Source organism: Convolutriloba macropyga, chromosome 2 (genome assembly GCF_964194025.1).
Source record: "Convolutriloba macropyga chromosome 2, txConMacr16.3, whole genome shotgun sequence".
NCBI lineage: Eukaryota > Metazoa > Xenacoelomorpha > Acoela > Convolutidae > Convolutriloba > Convolutriloba macropyga.
Genome location: NC_134469.1, coordinates 66,880,236 through 66,897,700, shown reverse-complemented (window position 1 = coordinate 66,897,700; position 17,465 = coordinate 66,880,236). Strand labels below are relative to the sequence as shown.

General features: G+C 33.0%; 2 protein-coding genes across 2 annotated transcripts in view; one reads left to right on the top strand and one right to left on the bottom strand.

Annotated features, from left to right (window-relative positions):
* Positions 1 to 5,730, bottom strand: part of LOC142334627 (uncharacterized) — a 67,954-nt gene extending 62,224 nt beyond the window's left edge. The window contains exons 1-2 of the mRNA XM_075382818.1: positions 5,670 to 5,730; positions 4,422 to 4,583 (exon numbers count right to left, since the gene is read on the bottom strand). Of these exons, the coding sequence (XP_075238933.1) occupies positions 4,422 to 4,583; positions 5,670 to 5,693 (186 nt within the window). The 5' untranslated portion in view covers positions 5,694 to 5,730. The remainder of the gene's footprint in view (positions 1 to 4,421; positions 4,584 to 5,669) is intronic.
* LOC142334628 (nucleolysin TIAR-like) overlaps positions 1 to 17,465 on the top strand; it is a 210,302-nt gene that overhangs the window by 2,615 nt on the left and 190,222 nt on the right. The window lies entirely within an intron of this gene.

The following is a 17,465-nucleotide window of genomic DNA, read 5'->3' as shown; positions in this document are numbered from 1 at the left end:
TCAAAATCGTAACGTTTCTGTTTTAGCGAACATTAGAACAAAATTTAATGCGTATTTGGGATATGCCATACCAGTTTTAAGCTATGCTTCAATGGTCTGGTTTAGAAATAAAACTGAATGCAAAAAAAACGTATCCAAAAGAAAGCCACATGTTGGATTTTCAAAAAAAGGGAAGTGAATCAAAACAAGAGGTTAACAGAACTCAAGCTTCTGTCGGTGTACTACTTCGAACTCCAAGACATACTAACTCTTATAACCTTATTGCAGAGCATCTATAAAATCGAATTGTCAATTACTTAAATCAAAATCTAATGAATACATGATCAAGAGGAGCTCATGGCAATCCATGGAAATCTCGCAAAGACCGATGAGAATTTTTGGGTGCGATCCAACAAACTACTAAATATTATCAAGAAAATCAAAAATATTGACTTAAAGGACATTGATAGACAAAAGTTTAGGAAAATTTATAGACAAAAGTTTAGGAATTCTTAGCAAAGGTTTAGGAATTACCTCAAAAATTGCTATTCAGAGGTCAACTCATGTTTCTAGCTCATGCTCTGTGCAACTGTGACGCACGCATCATAGTTCAGAAAGCGGTCCATTATACCCTTCGATGGCGGGTGCAAACCGCCGTGACAAAGAAGCCCAAACTCTCTCTCTTATGCTGCAATCGAGTTTTCAGTGGGAATGAGCAGAAAAGAAAATACAATATGTTTGTCATAAATATAGCGTTGGTATTAAAAACTATATTACATTCGAACACGAGAACTTCCCATAACTGATTGATAAAGATTGTAGGAACGTAATGAAATTGTATGAGTTCACTTCTACAATTTCTTTGCTTTTTAAACGCAAATCTTTTTCAAAATACTCCAACAAATCTTTTTAAAAATAACTGACTAACTTGGGAGCGGTTTTGTGAGGCTAGCTTTAGCTTAATTGAAGGGCTGTGAGGTGAGCGCAGCGGGGTGCACAGGAGGGGAGGGGGGGGGGGTTTGCAGGGACCAACCTCTAAAAACCGCCCTTCACGCCATAAGTATAGGTCTCTGAAACAGTATCTGTGAATCGCATACTTGGAGACTACTGAGCTGAAAGGCTCTAAGAGAACTTAATGCCCACTGGGTGCTAACTGTTTATCCCCTTTTGGAGGACGAAAATTCAATTGGGTCAGACGAAAAATCGGTCAAGTAAAAAATTGCAGAACATAGCTGGCAGATTGCCAGAAAATAGCCGCAATAGATTTGTAGACCGACATTCTAAAAAAACAGTAAAGACAGACCAAAAAATTCGTCTTTTCATTGAAGGATGATTTGTTATATTCTGATTAAAACTCTGTATAAGTTATTTCTGCCTCTATTGGCTGATCTCAAATAACCTTCATTTAGAGTGACACACACCCATTTGACCTTATCTCTTTGAATTACACTAAATCAAAGTCAATTTCAAAGTGAGGAAGTCATTTTTGAGAGTGAGGTAAGTCAAGTGTGACCAAAAATTTTATCACGCGCATGAACAAACAGACTCGCTCCACTAAGAGCGAAAAATGACGTCACACATGCAATTCAGTTGAAATTGCATGAACGAATGAACAAAGAGTGGCTGTGACGTCATATGGTCGTAACAAAAATCATGACGACGAAATAAAAAAACATAGCAGGACAAGTCCTGACGTACAATTCAAAAAAGTTTCATTGACTAAACCGAAAATTAGACCTAGAATGGATAATGAATGGATTGGGAAAACCATTTTGAAAAAAATCCGATCCAAAAAATCGAAAAAACAGTAAACATCAAAGTGAAATTGCCGCATGTGAACAAAAAACCACTAGCGAGAAAGCGAATTTTTGTTCAAACACCGTTTTCTCACTCTACTTTAAATTTAGAGCAAAAAAATTTCACGCCGCAAAACCACTCGCTTTTTCGCTCCACTTCCTGTTTCGGCGTGACCAAAATCACTACTCCAATTTGAGTTCAAAAATCATGAAAATGTGTGTACAGATCTTGAAAAAAAACATAGCAGGACAAGTCCTGAATTACAATCCAAGGAAATGAATGCAAAACAGACCCAATATATTTGACCAGCAGAGCAATTGAACAATTCCAGCCAAAAAGACAATCTCAAAAGTTGAGAAAGTAAAAGAATGAAACGAACTAAACAATAAAAATAATTATTGCCAGACCTTTTCAAGCTTTTAACCTGATGACCATATATATAACACAAATAAATATACTCATTAACTCACGCAAAAGCCTTGAAACAGATCAATTCGCCACAAAAGGTAAATAAACTTGAGAAATATAACAAATGCTTCAAAATATTGAAAAATGAAAAGCGAAAAATTTACTGAAATATGGCTGGAAAAATGTTCGAAACCACTTTTTATTTTCTTCTGGAGTTCTGTCTTGTAACAAGTCGGCATTATTTAATGTTTCGTTGGCCAGTACAGATCGCTAAACTCAGAAAATGGCAAGAAATTAAAACAATCAAAAATTTTAAAATGCAAGCTCTATTAAAAAAAATTGCCTACAATTGCAATATTAAAAAACTGAAAACTATTTCATTGCTATTAGAAATTATGCAGTAAAATACTAGGAAACCCTAAAGGAGGTTCCCTGGCCACTGAGGAAAAATAATAAAATTTCAGAAATTGAAAGAAAAAATTGCAATTTGAAAATCGATAGAATTTGTAAAATTAAAATCTGGAAACACATTCCCCATACCACCAGCAACTATGAAGTAACTTTTTATCAACATTTAGAGGAGATTCACTCACAGTTTAGGTTAGATAAGCCTGAAAAATCACAAAAATTCTTAAATTTAAAAAAAAAGCAAGTTTAGTAAAAAAAAAATGACAAAATTTGTGATATTAAAACATTTTCAATAAACCAATAAAACCATTCCACGGCCAATAAAAAATTTTCAATAAACTAATTTATTAGCAAACCCTAGATGAGGTGTTTCGCCACTGGGGCTAGAAAACTTGAATAATGACAATAAATGTTAGAAACTTTGAAAAAAACTGCAATTTTTATCAAAAAAAATTGTTAAAATTTGTGAAGTAAAAATTTTGCAAACCATTTCTTTACCACTAGAAACATTATAAACATACCCAGCAGATTGCCGGAAAATAGCCGCCGTTGATTCCAATAAGCATGATTGGGATTGAACGAATAGAATATATTGAAAAAAAAAGATTTTTGTACAAAAATATTTTTTAAGTCCGATTTATTTTGATGGCATTTCGTAGTTGAACATACTTCTGTTTCTTAGAGAGAGGCTACAGGGGCTACTATCAACACCAATAAGCATTAGAGGTGGTAACTAAGACTTATAGGAACGACGTTCAAATAGCGGGCATCTAAAATTGGGCTTTATGGATTTATCCCGTTTCTATTTCTGACTTCAATTTTTTATACCGACTCTGTTAATTTTGAATTGCTTTGCTTAGCAACTGATGTTCAAATTCACTTTTAGCAGAATGAGAGAAGAGAGAAACTAGCCTAGAGAAGTCAAAAAGATTTCACGCAAAATGTCGAAAAAGCGGCAAAATGGTAAAGCAAAAAAAAGTTTGACGAAGTAAAAAAAAAAAATACGAGCGCAATAATAGCCGTGTGAGAAGATGAGGGCGGCTATTAATGACCTATTATTTGGCCCCACAAGAGGTTTCTTGACTCCAAGGGCTGAAACAACTCAAAAATGCCAAAAATTTTCAAAAAAACTTGAAAAAAATGTTAAAAATTGGTATAAATTACCATGTTTATGTTTAGAGTAGCAAAACATATAGCACGTAAAATGGCCATAAAAAGGAATTTCGTCTTGCAAAAACCCTTTATCGACTTTTACAAACCTCAATTGTAGGCAGATCCAACAAAAAAATCCAAAAAAATGACGAAAAAAGCGAAAAATGGCATTATTTTGGGCTCAAAAACTCCTAAAAATGACCTTTTAACCTTGAATAACGGCCTTCCCAGTAGCTTCACCACTCTAAGTACTTGAAGGACTACTAAACGCGGCTACGGGCTTCTAATGAAACTTGATGCCCGCTGAGCGTTACCTGTTTATCCCGTTTTGAAAGCTCAAAGTCACGAAAAAAGGTGTGAAAACATCTTACAAAAATAAAAAAAAGACAGAGCACCAATACAATCCAATTCTTGGATTGTAAAAAAGACAGCGCCCCAATACAATTCAAATTCCTTGAATTGTAAAAAACCAAGAGAAGGCCAATAATAGCCCCAGCTATCGCTGTGCGGCTATTAAAAAAGACCAACAGGACTAATATAATTGCTACAAACTTCGTTCGAGAGCAATTAAACACTTGAACAACTTGGATACATTTATTTTTCAATAAAACATAAATAAGATGAGTTAATTGTTATTCGTCATTTTCCCGATTTCAAATCTGATCTTTCAAACTCACCCGTTGCTCAATTTGGAGCGCTTTCTCCCTCGCTTCTCGAAACTTCTCATCCTGAACAGAAATTAGCTGCTTCGTGATCTTATTCCTCGTGCTCCAATAATTCTCTTCTCCTTCGGCGTAACGATACTTGGCAACGTGCCAAAGGTCGTACCATTCTCTCGGCTGAAAAATTTAGACAATTATCAATTCAGAATCCAATCCCCCTCGAGTAAAGCAAGCGAAATTTACGATAAACAATTTATTTTGCAAGCCAAATTAAGATGACGTCGGTCGGAATTTACACTTTACTTGTGAAACCTAATAAAAGAGCACTACCCACTAAAACCAGCCCTTACACATCCCTTATTTTTAGTCCATCCCTTAATTAAGTCTCTTAATAATTATTAGGTTATGTATTTATATAAAATAGCATACATGTGTTTCTACATATGTACTTATTTCGACTCACATTTTTTCGACTCAAGGAAATTCATTCTCAAAGGGATTTTTTGCTCCGCCAGTTTTTTTCCCTCTTATTTTCGGCCACCTTGATATAATTTTAACTAATACCTTTTCTGAAGTTTAGATTGGGTAAACTTTGTTAACCTGATCACTATCTCATTTCACAAGTTGCCTTGAGTCTTTGATTTCTATAGTTCATCATGTCCATTTTAATATTGCCTCCAATCTAAGTCTTAAATCACCAAGTTTTATTGAACAACCCTATTCCAGTTACGATTTCACTGCCTAAAACTCTGATGATGTTATCCAACATACAGACATTTACCATCCAAGCAGAAACAATATGGTTATTCGAACTCAGTCAGTGTTAGTGGGAAGTTGGGTTCAATCAAAGTAATCCCAAACAAGCGGTTTCCCAGGTGAGAAATCCTAGGTACAACTACTTGTTCCAATCAAACAACCGGGTAAAAGGCGAGAAGCACGACACGCATAAAAAGTACTATATAACTATTCTTTATGAGACAAGATCAATTGAACACTTTGTACTTTCCGAGAATTTGTTATGACTAGAGAAATTTCTCACCGGAGTGCAAAAGCACTTTTATATTCGACGTCTTTAACATTCCGTTTACAAAAATCCATTATGTTTTGCAGTTTCAGACAAATTTCCTGGTCAAGGACTTCATTAATAACATTAACTCATGTTTAAAAGCTCGTCTGTCCTGGAAGTGAAAGTCCGTGAAAAGTTTCTATATGAAGAAAAAACAGTGGAGTTAAGATAAAATAGAGTTCTAAGTCTAGACCTACGGTGAATGAGATCTGGTCAGCCATTTCAACAAGTCATATCTAAAAAATGATACCGTGCCAAAACTGAATACACGTGTTCAACATGTAGAAAAGGTTTCACAAGATTACGATCAAGTTTAAAATGTACACAACTTGGTCAAAATAAAATCCCATTGATAGTGTTAATTTATTCGGAGTTTAATGCAAAACATAAACGACAAACGTCGGGCGAATTTCTCTCAAACAACCGGCGAGCGGTTCGCTTCGGTAGTAGCCAGCTGGGGCTTATGGATGCCAGCATTATGAGAGGGGTTCAAGCGATGAGGTGTAAGGTTGCAAAGGCTAAATGAGAGCGGGGTTCAAATCGACAGATGGATGAGGGTGGACAATGCGAGTATTGAGGGAGGAAAATGGGACCAGCTGTTGAAAACAGTGAAGCGTTGTGACTTCGCAGACATCCCATTTTATTATGTAAAGTAATTTTTCTCTGATAGAAGAAACTTCGTAAAACTTAGCATTCAAATTTAACGAAACAACCCTGAGAATATTAAAATAATCGTTGTAGTTTTTAAGCGTCAAAAACGCCAAGTATTAATCAATTCATCGTTGCTGAAAAAAGTTGAAATAATCCAAATGCGAGAGAATTTTAGGTCTCCTAAGTTATACCTAAAAGTGAAATGTTGATGAAAAAAAATAGATTCGATTCCAGGGAACGAAGACCATTTCAACGACATGACGTCAAAGGATTAATTCCCAATTTGCTCATTTTCAGTGCTAACAGAACAGCTTTTTTTGGTAAAGATATGGGATACTGGATTCAAACAACAAGATGCCAACTTCCCCGCCTTTTGAAATTTTCCCATCAAATTGCTTACAAGCCAGTTTTCTGCAAATATCTTAAAACCCAACGGTGGCTCAAAAAATTCAATGGGAAAAAATTTGAAACGTATTAAAAATAATCCAAAACGAATTGGAAAATTGCTCAATGTTATTCTCAAATTCGATTCTAGATATGTTGAAACTATAAAAGCTTATAGAAGATCGGAACTAAGCAGCATTTTGATGTCCTTTCAAAAATGTGTATGTAAATTAGTTGTATCAACTAATCGCTTTATACAGATATTTGAGAAAAATTTGTTATTCTTATCATCAAAACTTGTTAAGAGCAAATAAATTAGAGTTCACCGAACTCGCCTAGGAAACACCCGGTACCAAAATATTAAGCCCACGCAAACTAGTTTCAACTTTTGAAGAACATCAATAATATAGAGCAAGGATGACAAACAATAGACTTTATTTTCATTAAAAAGGTCATCGAAAAAAGGGCTCGATAAGCAAAAAACCATTGATTTTAAGGGATTTTAACCGTTTTTTAACCAAGTTGATGAGGATAGCATTCAGCCCATTGTTCAGCAACTACTCATCAAAAATGCAATTCTTTTTTCAATTTATAAGAATTTAAACTATTACCTCTGCTAGGTTCGAGATGCTCTCAAATTGGCATAAAAACATATTATTTCTAATTCAATTTTGGGCTCGAGATTAGCCATTAAACTTGGGTTTCATTCAGTGACTTCCAGAGGATTTCAGTGTTGCATGACTTTCGCAAGTTTGCGATTCCAAATTAGCACATTTTTATCTGAAATTCTTGGCCCTTACTAAAAGCCACCTTATGCACTTTAGACTTTTGTTTGTCTGGCAGCGCTTTTGAAGCCAAATTCATTTCTTTGATTTATTTATTTTCCACTTTAAAACTTCCAGCATCTTTTTCCAGAGATAGTGCCTATAAATTGGTTCTTGAGAAGTTTTCTCCTATTCAAAAACATTTGGTCACTAAAAAATATAATACATCAACACAAACCGAAGGAAAACTGATCAAGAAAACTACTGACAAACTGATTTCCATGAAAATCTTCCCGAAATTTAGCTAGAGGATTTTGAGTTAATTATATGACCCTAAAGTTTTTTCTTTTTGATTTTGTCAGTCTAAAGAAACTTATTTATCAGGCAACGTATTTTAATAATTCTTGCAAGTGGAACAAAAACATTTTTTTAAATGTATGCTAAAACAACCAAAAAGCGTTGAACATAAACTTCGAGAAACTTCTTACTTTCGGAGTATCATCGTTACAATTTCCTCACTCTGATGACTATTTGATATAGTAATAGCGCAAAAGGTCAATTTCATCAATTACAAATCCATTTCAAAAATCCATACTAGCCTTGATCAAAATGATTCATTCCTTTTGAGGAAGGCGAAACGAAGTGGAGCGAAACTCTTATTGTTCCGACCCCCACTTTAGTGGGGAGGTAGGAACTATATACTCAACTGGGTTTTTTTTGTTCAGTCAAATTTGGCCGAACGATATATTCATCGTAGAGAATTGTGAGTGGTATCATTAAAAAGTCCGTCCAGTGTAGAATACGGAATTAAAAAGGTTTTTTTTCGATTTTCGTGTTTTACAGGGAGTTATCGAGGTTTAAAGTTTTGTGAACATTCGACTGTCTTTGTTCACATTTTCAGTAACTTTTGCAAAAAATTTTTAACGGCAGAGTGTTGTTGTTACCGATAGGGATAGAACAGCGTTGCTGAATTGTTTGATTAAAGTTTTTTTTGGCTAAAATTTTCAAAATTTCATCAAAAATGGCACAAAATATGTTTTTTGGTCCACTTTGTTAAAGTTTGCCAGACTTAGTCACCTAGAAACCTTAACACAGACTCCCTAATCTCAAAAAAGCGCTAGTTGCAATTAGGCGCCATATGAAAGTCTTTTGGAATTAAAATTTGGCCGTTTTTTGCTGATTTAACTCGATAGTTATACAAAATGCATCTTTTTTTTCAATATTTGAAGAACTCCACTCAACAATTGGTCTAATTCGCAAATACTTGGAACATTTGGTCGGTTTGCTGGGCGCGCGACAAAATCAGGGAGAGGTACGATAATATCATGGACTCCTAGAATCAGACTTTTTGGTTTTTATTTTGATACTGCCTTTTTCAAAATATTTTGCTTTTGTTCTTTTAATGTTAATTACTGAAAATATTTTTTTATTCACGGCTCCATTAATGACAGCTCCAATTTACGTAAATTTGAGGCCGAATGTAGATTCAGTTTGTTTTCAGAGAAGCAAAGGGTTTTATGTCTGAGGAAGAGTTTTAGTAAAACTTTACTGATCTCTTGTCTTTTGCCTTCAATTGTTATTCTTTTGGCAGTCTGATTTTTAAGTTTGACCACTCAAAGATCTAAATTTCTTCCTCAAGACGTGCAAGTGAACAATTTCTATTCACTCGGTTGTAAGCTAATGTCTCTTATGTTATTGAATGTATTTGTTTTAGGGAAATTTTTGTGCATAATTGCCCATTTTGATGTTGTTTTTGTTTCTTTTGTAAATTTTCACATTATTTAACAATCTAACTGACGAAAGCTTTACAACGTTTGAAACTGAACAAGATTTTTGTTTTTATAACATATGGTTTGAAGGGCTGCGATACAGTTCTTGCAGAAATTGGTAGTTTTTTATTTTTGCCCTTTGTTGTTAATTTTTGTTGTCATAAGCCAAATATTGTGTGATTAAAGGTCTCGGGGGCCAACTATAGATAAACAATTGAACTTAAATAACTAATATCGGTAAAAAACTAATGGGTGTTTTGACTTTGGAATTAAATTTCTAAAAAAAATGTCTATAGTATTCTTCAACGTATCCCTTTTTGTTCTGGTTTGCGTTTTTTTTCGTATTTTACAATGTTGTATCATTTTCGTAAATTAGCCTCATTATTTAGAGCGCTTTTTAATGTTTTGTTTAATCAAAGAAAACTTTTCTGTTGTTTAAACTTTTTAAATAATGTCTTCAGGGCTTAGACAATTTGTTTCAGAAGAATTTTGTGAAGTTTAGATACTTATCAGTTTTTGTGGTTCTTTTTGTTGTCATTTTGTGATAGTCGTTTTACAAAAAGAAGTTATGATGATCCAAGGAGACGCAAATAAGATTTTATATTCTTGCAGTTAATATCTTATAAATCTAATGGCTTCAAAATTGTGTTTTCGCAAAGTTGTTTTGCAGCTTATTAGTTCAGCTTGTATTTAATGTTATTTTATAGTCTTATGATTTACTCTCGTTAAAAATAGTTGCAAGTAGTTTTCCGAGTAGTTGCAAGACAAACTGTCTACTCTTTTAGTTAAAAGCTTTAGTTGGCTATGAATTTTGATATTTGTTTTTAATAAAAAAAGAGAGATATTTGAGATCTGCCAATTTTATTTCTGTTAAAATGTAGCTAAGCATCTCTAGATACAATTCACATCAATTATCTTTTGAAATACAATTTGCCCTTCATAACGGTTTTATTTTCCTCAAATGGTCATTCTTCTTGGAACAACCAGTTTTCATAAAACAAATTCGTGATTTTTGCAAATTTGCCCCTTTTTTGTTTTCTTTTCGCAGTATCACAATAATGGGCGTCATTTGACTTACAAATGTTGTCACCTACTAAAAAATCAAGAAAAGATTTTTATTGTTTTGAGTGATCACCTTAATTTTTAATTGATTGGGGGGACATCGTTTTCGTGCATAGTTTTTCGTGCAAATTTTGCCTATATTTGTCGTTCTTTTTGTAGTCGTATGACGTATCCTGGATAATGAAAGGCCTCAGGCGCTCTCTATTGAGGTTTAAAAGACTCTCTCAATAATTTAATTAGATGCGTAATATTTCTAATCAGTTCGAATTTAATACTTTTTTTAAAAAAAGCAATGTTTTAAAAAACTTTTGCCGCTTTTGCTCATTTCTAGTCGACTAGTTGCCAAGTCGCATTGAGGAAAAGTCCCATATTTTGTTCCGAAAAAACCTATTAAACTTTTCGGTATATATTTTTTCTGATGCCCTATTGATTTGATAATTAGTGGTTTTCAAAAAATGGACAACGAGTTTTGGTCGTAACTAACATTTGTAACTATTTGATTTTTATTGCCGTCTTTTCTGGTAGTCACATTATGGTAGCCACAGATCTCATAGACCCTATAGAGTAGATTGTTTTATTCTTTAAGTAGTTTGTTGAACGATATGTTGCTATGTTAATTTTTTTATCTCTTCCTCATTTGGTAGACAATTAAGTGAAAAATGTAGATGAGCGGTGTCGGCACTTAATGTGCGAACGCACATTACCGAGCCACCTTGTTGAATAATCTTTTGAATTGGTCTGCGTATTTACAATATCTGATTTTCTCACGTTTCAAACTTAACTATCAACCGTCTCGAGGGGAATTCTTCTGAGGACAAATTAGAAAAATTCCTAATTCTGCTAAAAGTTTTGTTTGTTTTCTAGAGCAAAATGCAGTGGATATCGAAGACAGCTTATCAAAACACTTGAAGTGTCAAATCTGAATTGCTACCTAGAGGGATTGAGATAATCAAAGGGGCAAAACGCCATTGCTATTTTCCAAAAAAAACGAATCATCTATAAGTAGCAGGAGTGCTGGTCACTAGGCAGTTACCAAAACATTTAGTTTTTAATGGTTAGATGTCTCTAAATACAAAAAATAACACTGACAAACCTTTCAACGGGACGTTCGGTGTTGCTCATCAGGCGCTTTTCATTTTGATCTGTTTCTTAACGTGTTTACTGTTTAATTCTTTTCTTCAAGAAAATGCTTGAAAAGTTTGATTCAATTTTTGGGAAAGGATTTTTTGCAAAAGATGCTGCTAGGAAAACTTTTTGATTCCGTTCAAAAGTTTCATGCAGTTTAGGACTGTTTCTATTTTGTACCGCGTTCATTGTATTGTGTATTATATTATTCTAACTCTCATTTCTTCTAAAAACATTGTTGTTGGCGAAAAGACTAGGTGCTCTGCGACAGCTGTTTCTCAAAAATCATTATTGTTTTCAAAATATGGATCAATTTGTTTCCCCCATCAAATCTAGATTATAAATTCTTTACCACAGTATCACGTTTTATCTTTGTACAAAACTTTGTCGATAGAAAAGACACCATTTTCCACAAACATTTTAATTAATTGCTCCATTTCAAATTAGCTTAAAAAATTTTGGATTGAAGCATGAAATACGTTAGTGTACTAATCTTCTTTTCCCGAAAAGCCTGTCCAGCGTAGAATACGGAATTAAAGATTTTTTCGGTATTCGTTTTCTACAGGAGTTATCCAGGTTTAAAGTTTTGTGAATATTCGACTGTCTTTGTTCACATTTTCAGTAACTTTTGCTAAAATTTGGCACAATTTCTGTATTGTTTGATTAATGTTTTTGTTGGCTAAAATTTTCAAAATTAAATTTTTTTTTCGTCAAAAATGGCACAAAATATGTTTTTTTGATCCAATTTGTTAAAGTTTGCCAGACTTAGTGACCTAGAAACCTTAACACAGACTCCCTAATCTCAAGAGACAGCTAGTTGCAATTAGGCGCCGTATGAAAGTCTTTTGGAATTAAAATTTGGCCGTTTTTTGCAGATTTAACTCGATAATTATACAATATGCATCTTTTTTTTCAATATTTGAAGAAGTCCACTCAACAATTGGTCTAATTCGCAAATACTTGGAACACTTGGTCGGTTTTCTGGGCTCGCGACAAAATCAGGGAGAGGTTCGATAATATCATGGGCTCTTAGAATCAGAGACTTTCAGGTTTCTATTTTGATGCTGACTTTTTTCAAAATATTTCGCTTTTGTTCTTTTAATGTTACTTACTGACAAAATTTTTTATTCACGGCTCCATTAATGACAGCTCCAATTTACGTAAATTTGAGGCCGAATGTGAATTCAGTGTGTTTTCAGAGAACGAAAGGGTTTTCATGGCTTTGAGGAAGAGTTTCAGTAAAATTTAACTGACATCTTGTCTTTTGCCTTCAATTGTTATTCTTTTGGCAGTCTGATTTTTATGTTTGACCACTCAAAGATCTGAATTTCTTCCTCAAGAGGTCCAAGTGAACCTTTTGTATTCACTCGGTTGTTACCTAATGTCTCTTATGTTATTGAATGTATTTGTTTTAAGGAAATTTCTGAGATTTTTTGAACTTGTCAATTTTTTAATATTATTTTAGTCAACATTTTGCTCATTCTCAGTAAGTACCGGTCAATCTTTCCTTCTTATAGAATAAAAACTAATCTTGTCGCCGATTGTTTTAACAGACGGTTTTCTTGCTTTTGGTACTACGAGTTTTTATACAAAATTTTCTGATTTTTGTGCATAATTGCCCATTTTTGCCGTTGTTTTTGTTTCTTTTGTAAATAGTCACACTAATTAACAATCTAACTGAAGAAAGCTTTACAACGTTCCAAACTGAGCAAGATTTTTGTTTTTATAACATATGGTTTGAAGGGCTGGGACACAGTTCTTGCAGAAATTGGTAGTTTTTTATTTTTGCCATTTGTTGTTAATTTTTGTTGTCATATGCCAAATAATGTGTAATTAAAGGTCTCAAGGGCCAACTATAGATAAACAATTGAACTTAAATAACTTATATCGGTAAAAAACTAATGGGTGTTTTGACTTTGGAATTAAATTTCTAAAAAAAAAGTCTTAGTATTCTTCAACGTATCCCTTTTTGTTCTGGTTTGCGTTTTTTTTCGTATTTTACAATGTTGTATCATTTTCGTAAATTAGCCACATTATTTAGAGCACTTTTTAATGCTTTGTTTAATCAAATAATACTTTTTCTGTTGTTTAAACTTTTTAAATAATGTCTTCAGGGCTTAGACAATTTGTTTCAGAAGAATTTTGTGAAGTTTAGATACAGTTTTTGTGGTTCTTTTTGTTGTCATTTTGTGATAGTCGTTTTACAAAAAGAAGTTATGATGATCAAAGGAGACGCAAATAAGATTTTATATTCTTGCAGTTAATATCTTATAAATGTAATGGCTTCAAAACTGTGTTTTCGCAAAGTTGTTTTGCAGCTTATTAGTTCAGCTTGTATTTAATGTTATTTTATAGTCTGATGATTTAGTCACGTTAAAAATAGTTGCAAGTAGTTTTCCGAGTAGTTGCAAGACAAACTGTCTAATCTTTTAGTCGAAAGCTATTGTTGGCTATGAATTTTGATAATATTTGTTTTTAAAAAAAAGATAGATTTTTGAGATCTGCCAATTTTATTTCTGTTAAATTGTAGCTAAGCATCTCTATATACAATTCACATCATTTATCTTTTGAAATACAATTTGCTCTTCATAACGGTTTTATTTTCCTCAAATGGTCTTTCTTCTTGGAACAACCAGTTTTCATAAAACCAATTTTCGTGATTTTTGCATATTTGCCCCTTTTTTTGTAGGTTTCTGTTTTCTTTTCACAGTACTTTTCATTTGTAACTATTTGATTTTTATTGCCGTCTTTTCAGGTAGTCACAGGTCTCACAGACCCTCTAGAGTAGATTGTTTTATTCTTTAAGTAGTTTGTTGACCGATATGTTGATATGTTAATTTTTTTATCTCTTCATTTGGTAGACAATTAGGTGAAAAATGTAGATAAGCGTGGCGGAACTTAATGTGCGAACGCACATTACCGAGCCACCTTGTTGAATAATCTTTTGAATTGATGCGTAATTACAATATCTGATTTGCTCACGTTTCAAAATTAACTATCAACTGTCTCGAGGGGAATTCTTCTGAGGAAAAATTAGAAAAAAACTCCTATTTCTGATAAAGTTTTGTTTGTTTTCTAGAGCAATATGTAGTGGGTATCGAAGACAGCTCATCAAAACATTTGAAGTGTCAAATCTGAATAGCTACCTAGAGGGATTGAGATAATCAAAGGGGCAAAACGCCATTGCTATTTTCCAAAAAAAACGAATCATCTATAAGTAGCAGGAGTGCTGGTCACTAGGCAGTTACCAAAACATTTAGTTTTTAATGGTTAGATGTCTCTAAATACAAAAAATAACACTGACAAACCTTTCAACGGGACGTTCGGTGTTGCTCATCAGGCGCTTTTCATTTTGATCTGTTTCTTAACGTGTTTACTGTTTAATTCTTTTCTTCAAGAAAATGCTTGAAAAGTTTGATTCAATTTTTGGGAAAGGATTTTTTGCAAAAGATGCTGCTAGGAAAACTTTTTGATTCCGTTCAAAAGTTTCATGCAGTTTAGGACTGTTTCTATTTTGTACCGCGTTCATTGTATTGTGTATTATATTATTCTAACTCTCATTTCTTCTAAAAACATTGTTGTTGGCGAAAAGACTAGGTGCTCTGCGACAGCTGTTTCTCAAAAATCATTATTGTTTTCAAAATATGGATCAATTTGTTTCCCCCATCAAATCTAGATTATAAATTCTTTACCACAGTATCACGTTTTATCTTTGTTCAAAACTTTGTCGATAGAAAAGACACCATTTTCCACAAACATTTTAATTAATTGCTCCATTTTAAATTAGCTTAAAAAATTTTGGATTGAAGCATGAAATACGTTAGTGTACTAATCTTCTTTTCCCGAAAAGCCTGTCCAGCGTAGAATACGGAATTAAAGATTTTTTCGGTATTCGTTTTTTACAGGAGTTATCCAGGTTTAAAGTTTTGTGAATATTCGACTGTCTTTGTTCACATTTTCAGTAACTTTTGCTAAAATTTGGCACAATTTCTGTATTGTTTGATTAATGTTTTCGTTGGCTAAAATTTTCAAAATTAATTTTTTTTTTCGTCAAAAATGGCACAAAATATGTTTTTTTGATCCAATTTGTTAAAGTTTGCCAGACTTAGTGACCTAGAAACCTTAACACAGACTCCCTAATCTCAAGAGACAGCTAGTTGCAATTAGGCGCCGTATGAAAGTCTTTTGGAATTAAAATTTGGCCGTTTTTTGCAGATTTAACTCGATAATTATACAATATGCATCTTTTTTTTCAATATTTGAAGAAGTCCACTCAACAATTGGTCTAATTCGCAAATACTTGGAACACTTGGTCGGTTTTCTGGGCTCGCGACAAAATCAGGGAGAGGTTCGATAATATCATGGGCTCTTAGAATCAGAGACTTTCAGGTTTCTATTTTGATGCTGACTTTTTTCAAAATATTTCGCTTTTGTTCTTTTAATGTTACTTACTGACAAAATTTTTTATTCACGGCTCCATTAATGACAGCTCCAATTTACGTAAATTTGAGGCCGAATGTGAATTCAGTGTGTTTTCAGAGAACGAAAGGGTTTTCATGGCTTTGAGGAAGAGTTTCAGTAAAATTTAACTGACATCTTGTCTTTTGCCTTCAATTGTTATTCTTTTGGCAGTCTGATTTTTATGTTTGACCACTCAAAGATCTGAATTTCTTCCTCAAGAGGTCCAAGTGAACCTTTTGTATTCACTCGGTTGTTACCTAATGTCTCTTATGTTATTGAATGTATTTGTTTTAAGGAAATTTCTGAGATTTTTTGAACTTGTCAATTTTTTAATATTATTTTAGTCAACATTTTGCTCATTCTCAGTAAGTACCGGTCAATCTTTCCTTCTTATAGAATAAAAACTAATCTTGTCGCCGATTGTTTTAACAGACGGTTTTCTTGCTTTTGGTACTACGAGTTTTTATACAAAATTTTCTGATTTTTGTGCATAATTGCCCATTTTTGCCGTTGTTTTTGTTTCTTTTGTAAATAGTCACACTAATTAACAATCTAACTGAAGAAAGCTTTACAACGTTCCAAACTGAGCAAGATTTTTGTTTTTATAACATATGGTTTGAAGGGCTGGGACACAGTTCTTGCAGAAATTGGTAGTTTTTTATTTTTGCCATTTGTTGTTAATTTTTGTTGTCATATGCCAAATAATGTGTAATTAAAGGTCTCAAGGGCCAACTATAGATAAACAATTGAACTTAAATAACTTATATCGGTAAAAAACTAATGGGTGTTTTGACTTTGGAATTAAATTTCTAAAAAAAAAGTCTTAGTATTCTTCAACGTATCCCTTTTTGTTCTGGTTTGCGTTTTTTTTTTCGTATTTTACAATGTTGTATCATTTTCGTAAATTAGCCACATTATTTAGAGCACTTTTTAATGTTTTGTTTAATCAAAGAATACTTTTTCTGTTGTTTAAACTTTTTAAATAATGTCTTCAGGGCTTAGACAATTTGTTTCAGAAGAATTTTGTGAAGTTTAGATACAGTTTTTGTGGTTCTTTTTGTTGTCATTTTGTGATAGTCGTTTTACAAAAAGAAGTTATGATGATCAAAGGAGACGCAAATAAGATTTTATATTCTTGCAGTTAATATCTTATAAATGTAATGGCTTCAAAACTGTGTTTTCGCAAAGTTGTCTTGCAGCTTATTAGTTCAGCTTGTATTTAATGTTATTTTATAGTCTGATGATTTAGTCACGTTAAAAATAGTTGCAAGTAGTTTTCCGAGTAGTTGCAAGACAAACTGTCTAATCTTTTAGTCGAAAGCTATTGTTGGCTATGAATTTTGATAATATTTGTTTTTAAAAAAAAGATAGATTTTTGAGATCTGCCAATTTTATTTCTGTTAAATTGTAGCTAAGCATCTCTATATACAATTCACATCATTTATCTTTTGAAATACAATTTGCTCTTCATAACGGTTTTATTTTCCTCAAATGGTCTTTCTTCTTGGAACAACCAGTTTTCATAAAACCAATTTTCGTGATTTTTGCATATTTGCCCCTCTTTTTGTAGGTTTCTGTTTTCTTTTCACAGTACTTTTCATTTGTAACTATTTGATTTTTATTGCCGTCTTTTCAGGTAGTCACAGGTCTCACAGACCCTCTAGAGTAGATTGTTTTATTCTTTAAGTAGTTTGTTGACCGATATGTTGATATGTTAATTTTTTTATCTCTTCATTTGGTAGACAATTAGGTGAAAAATGTAGATAAGCGTGGCGGA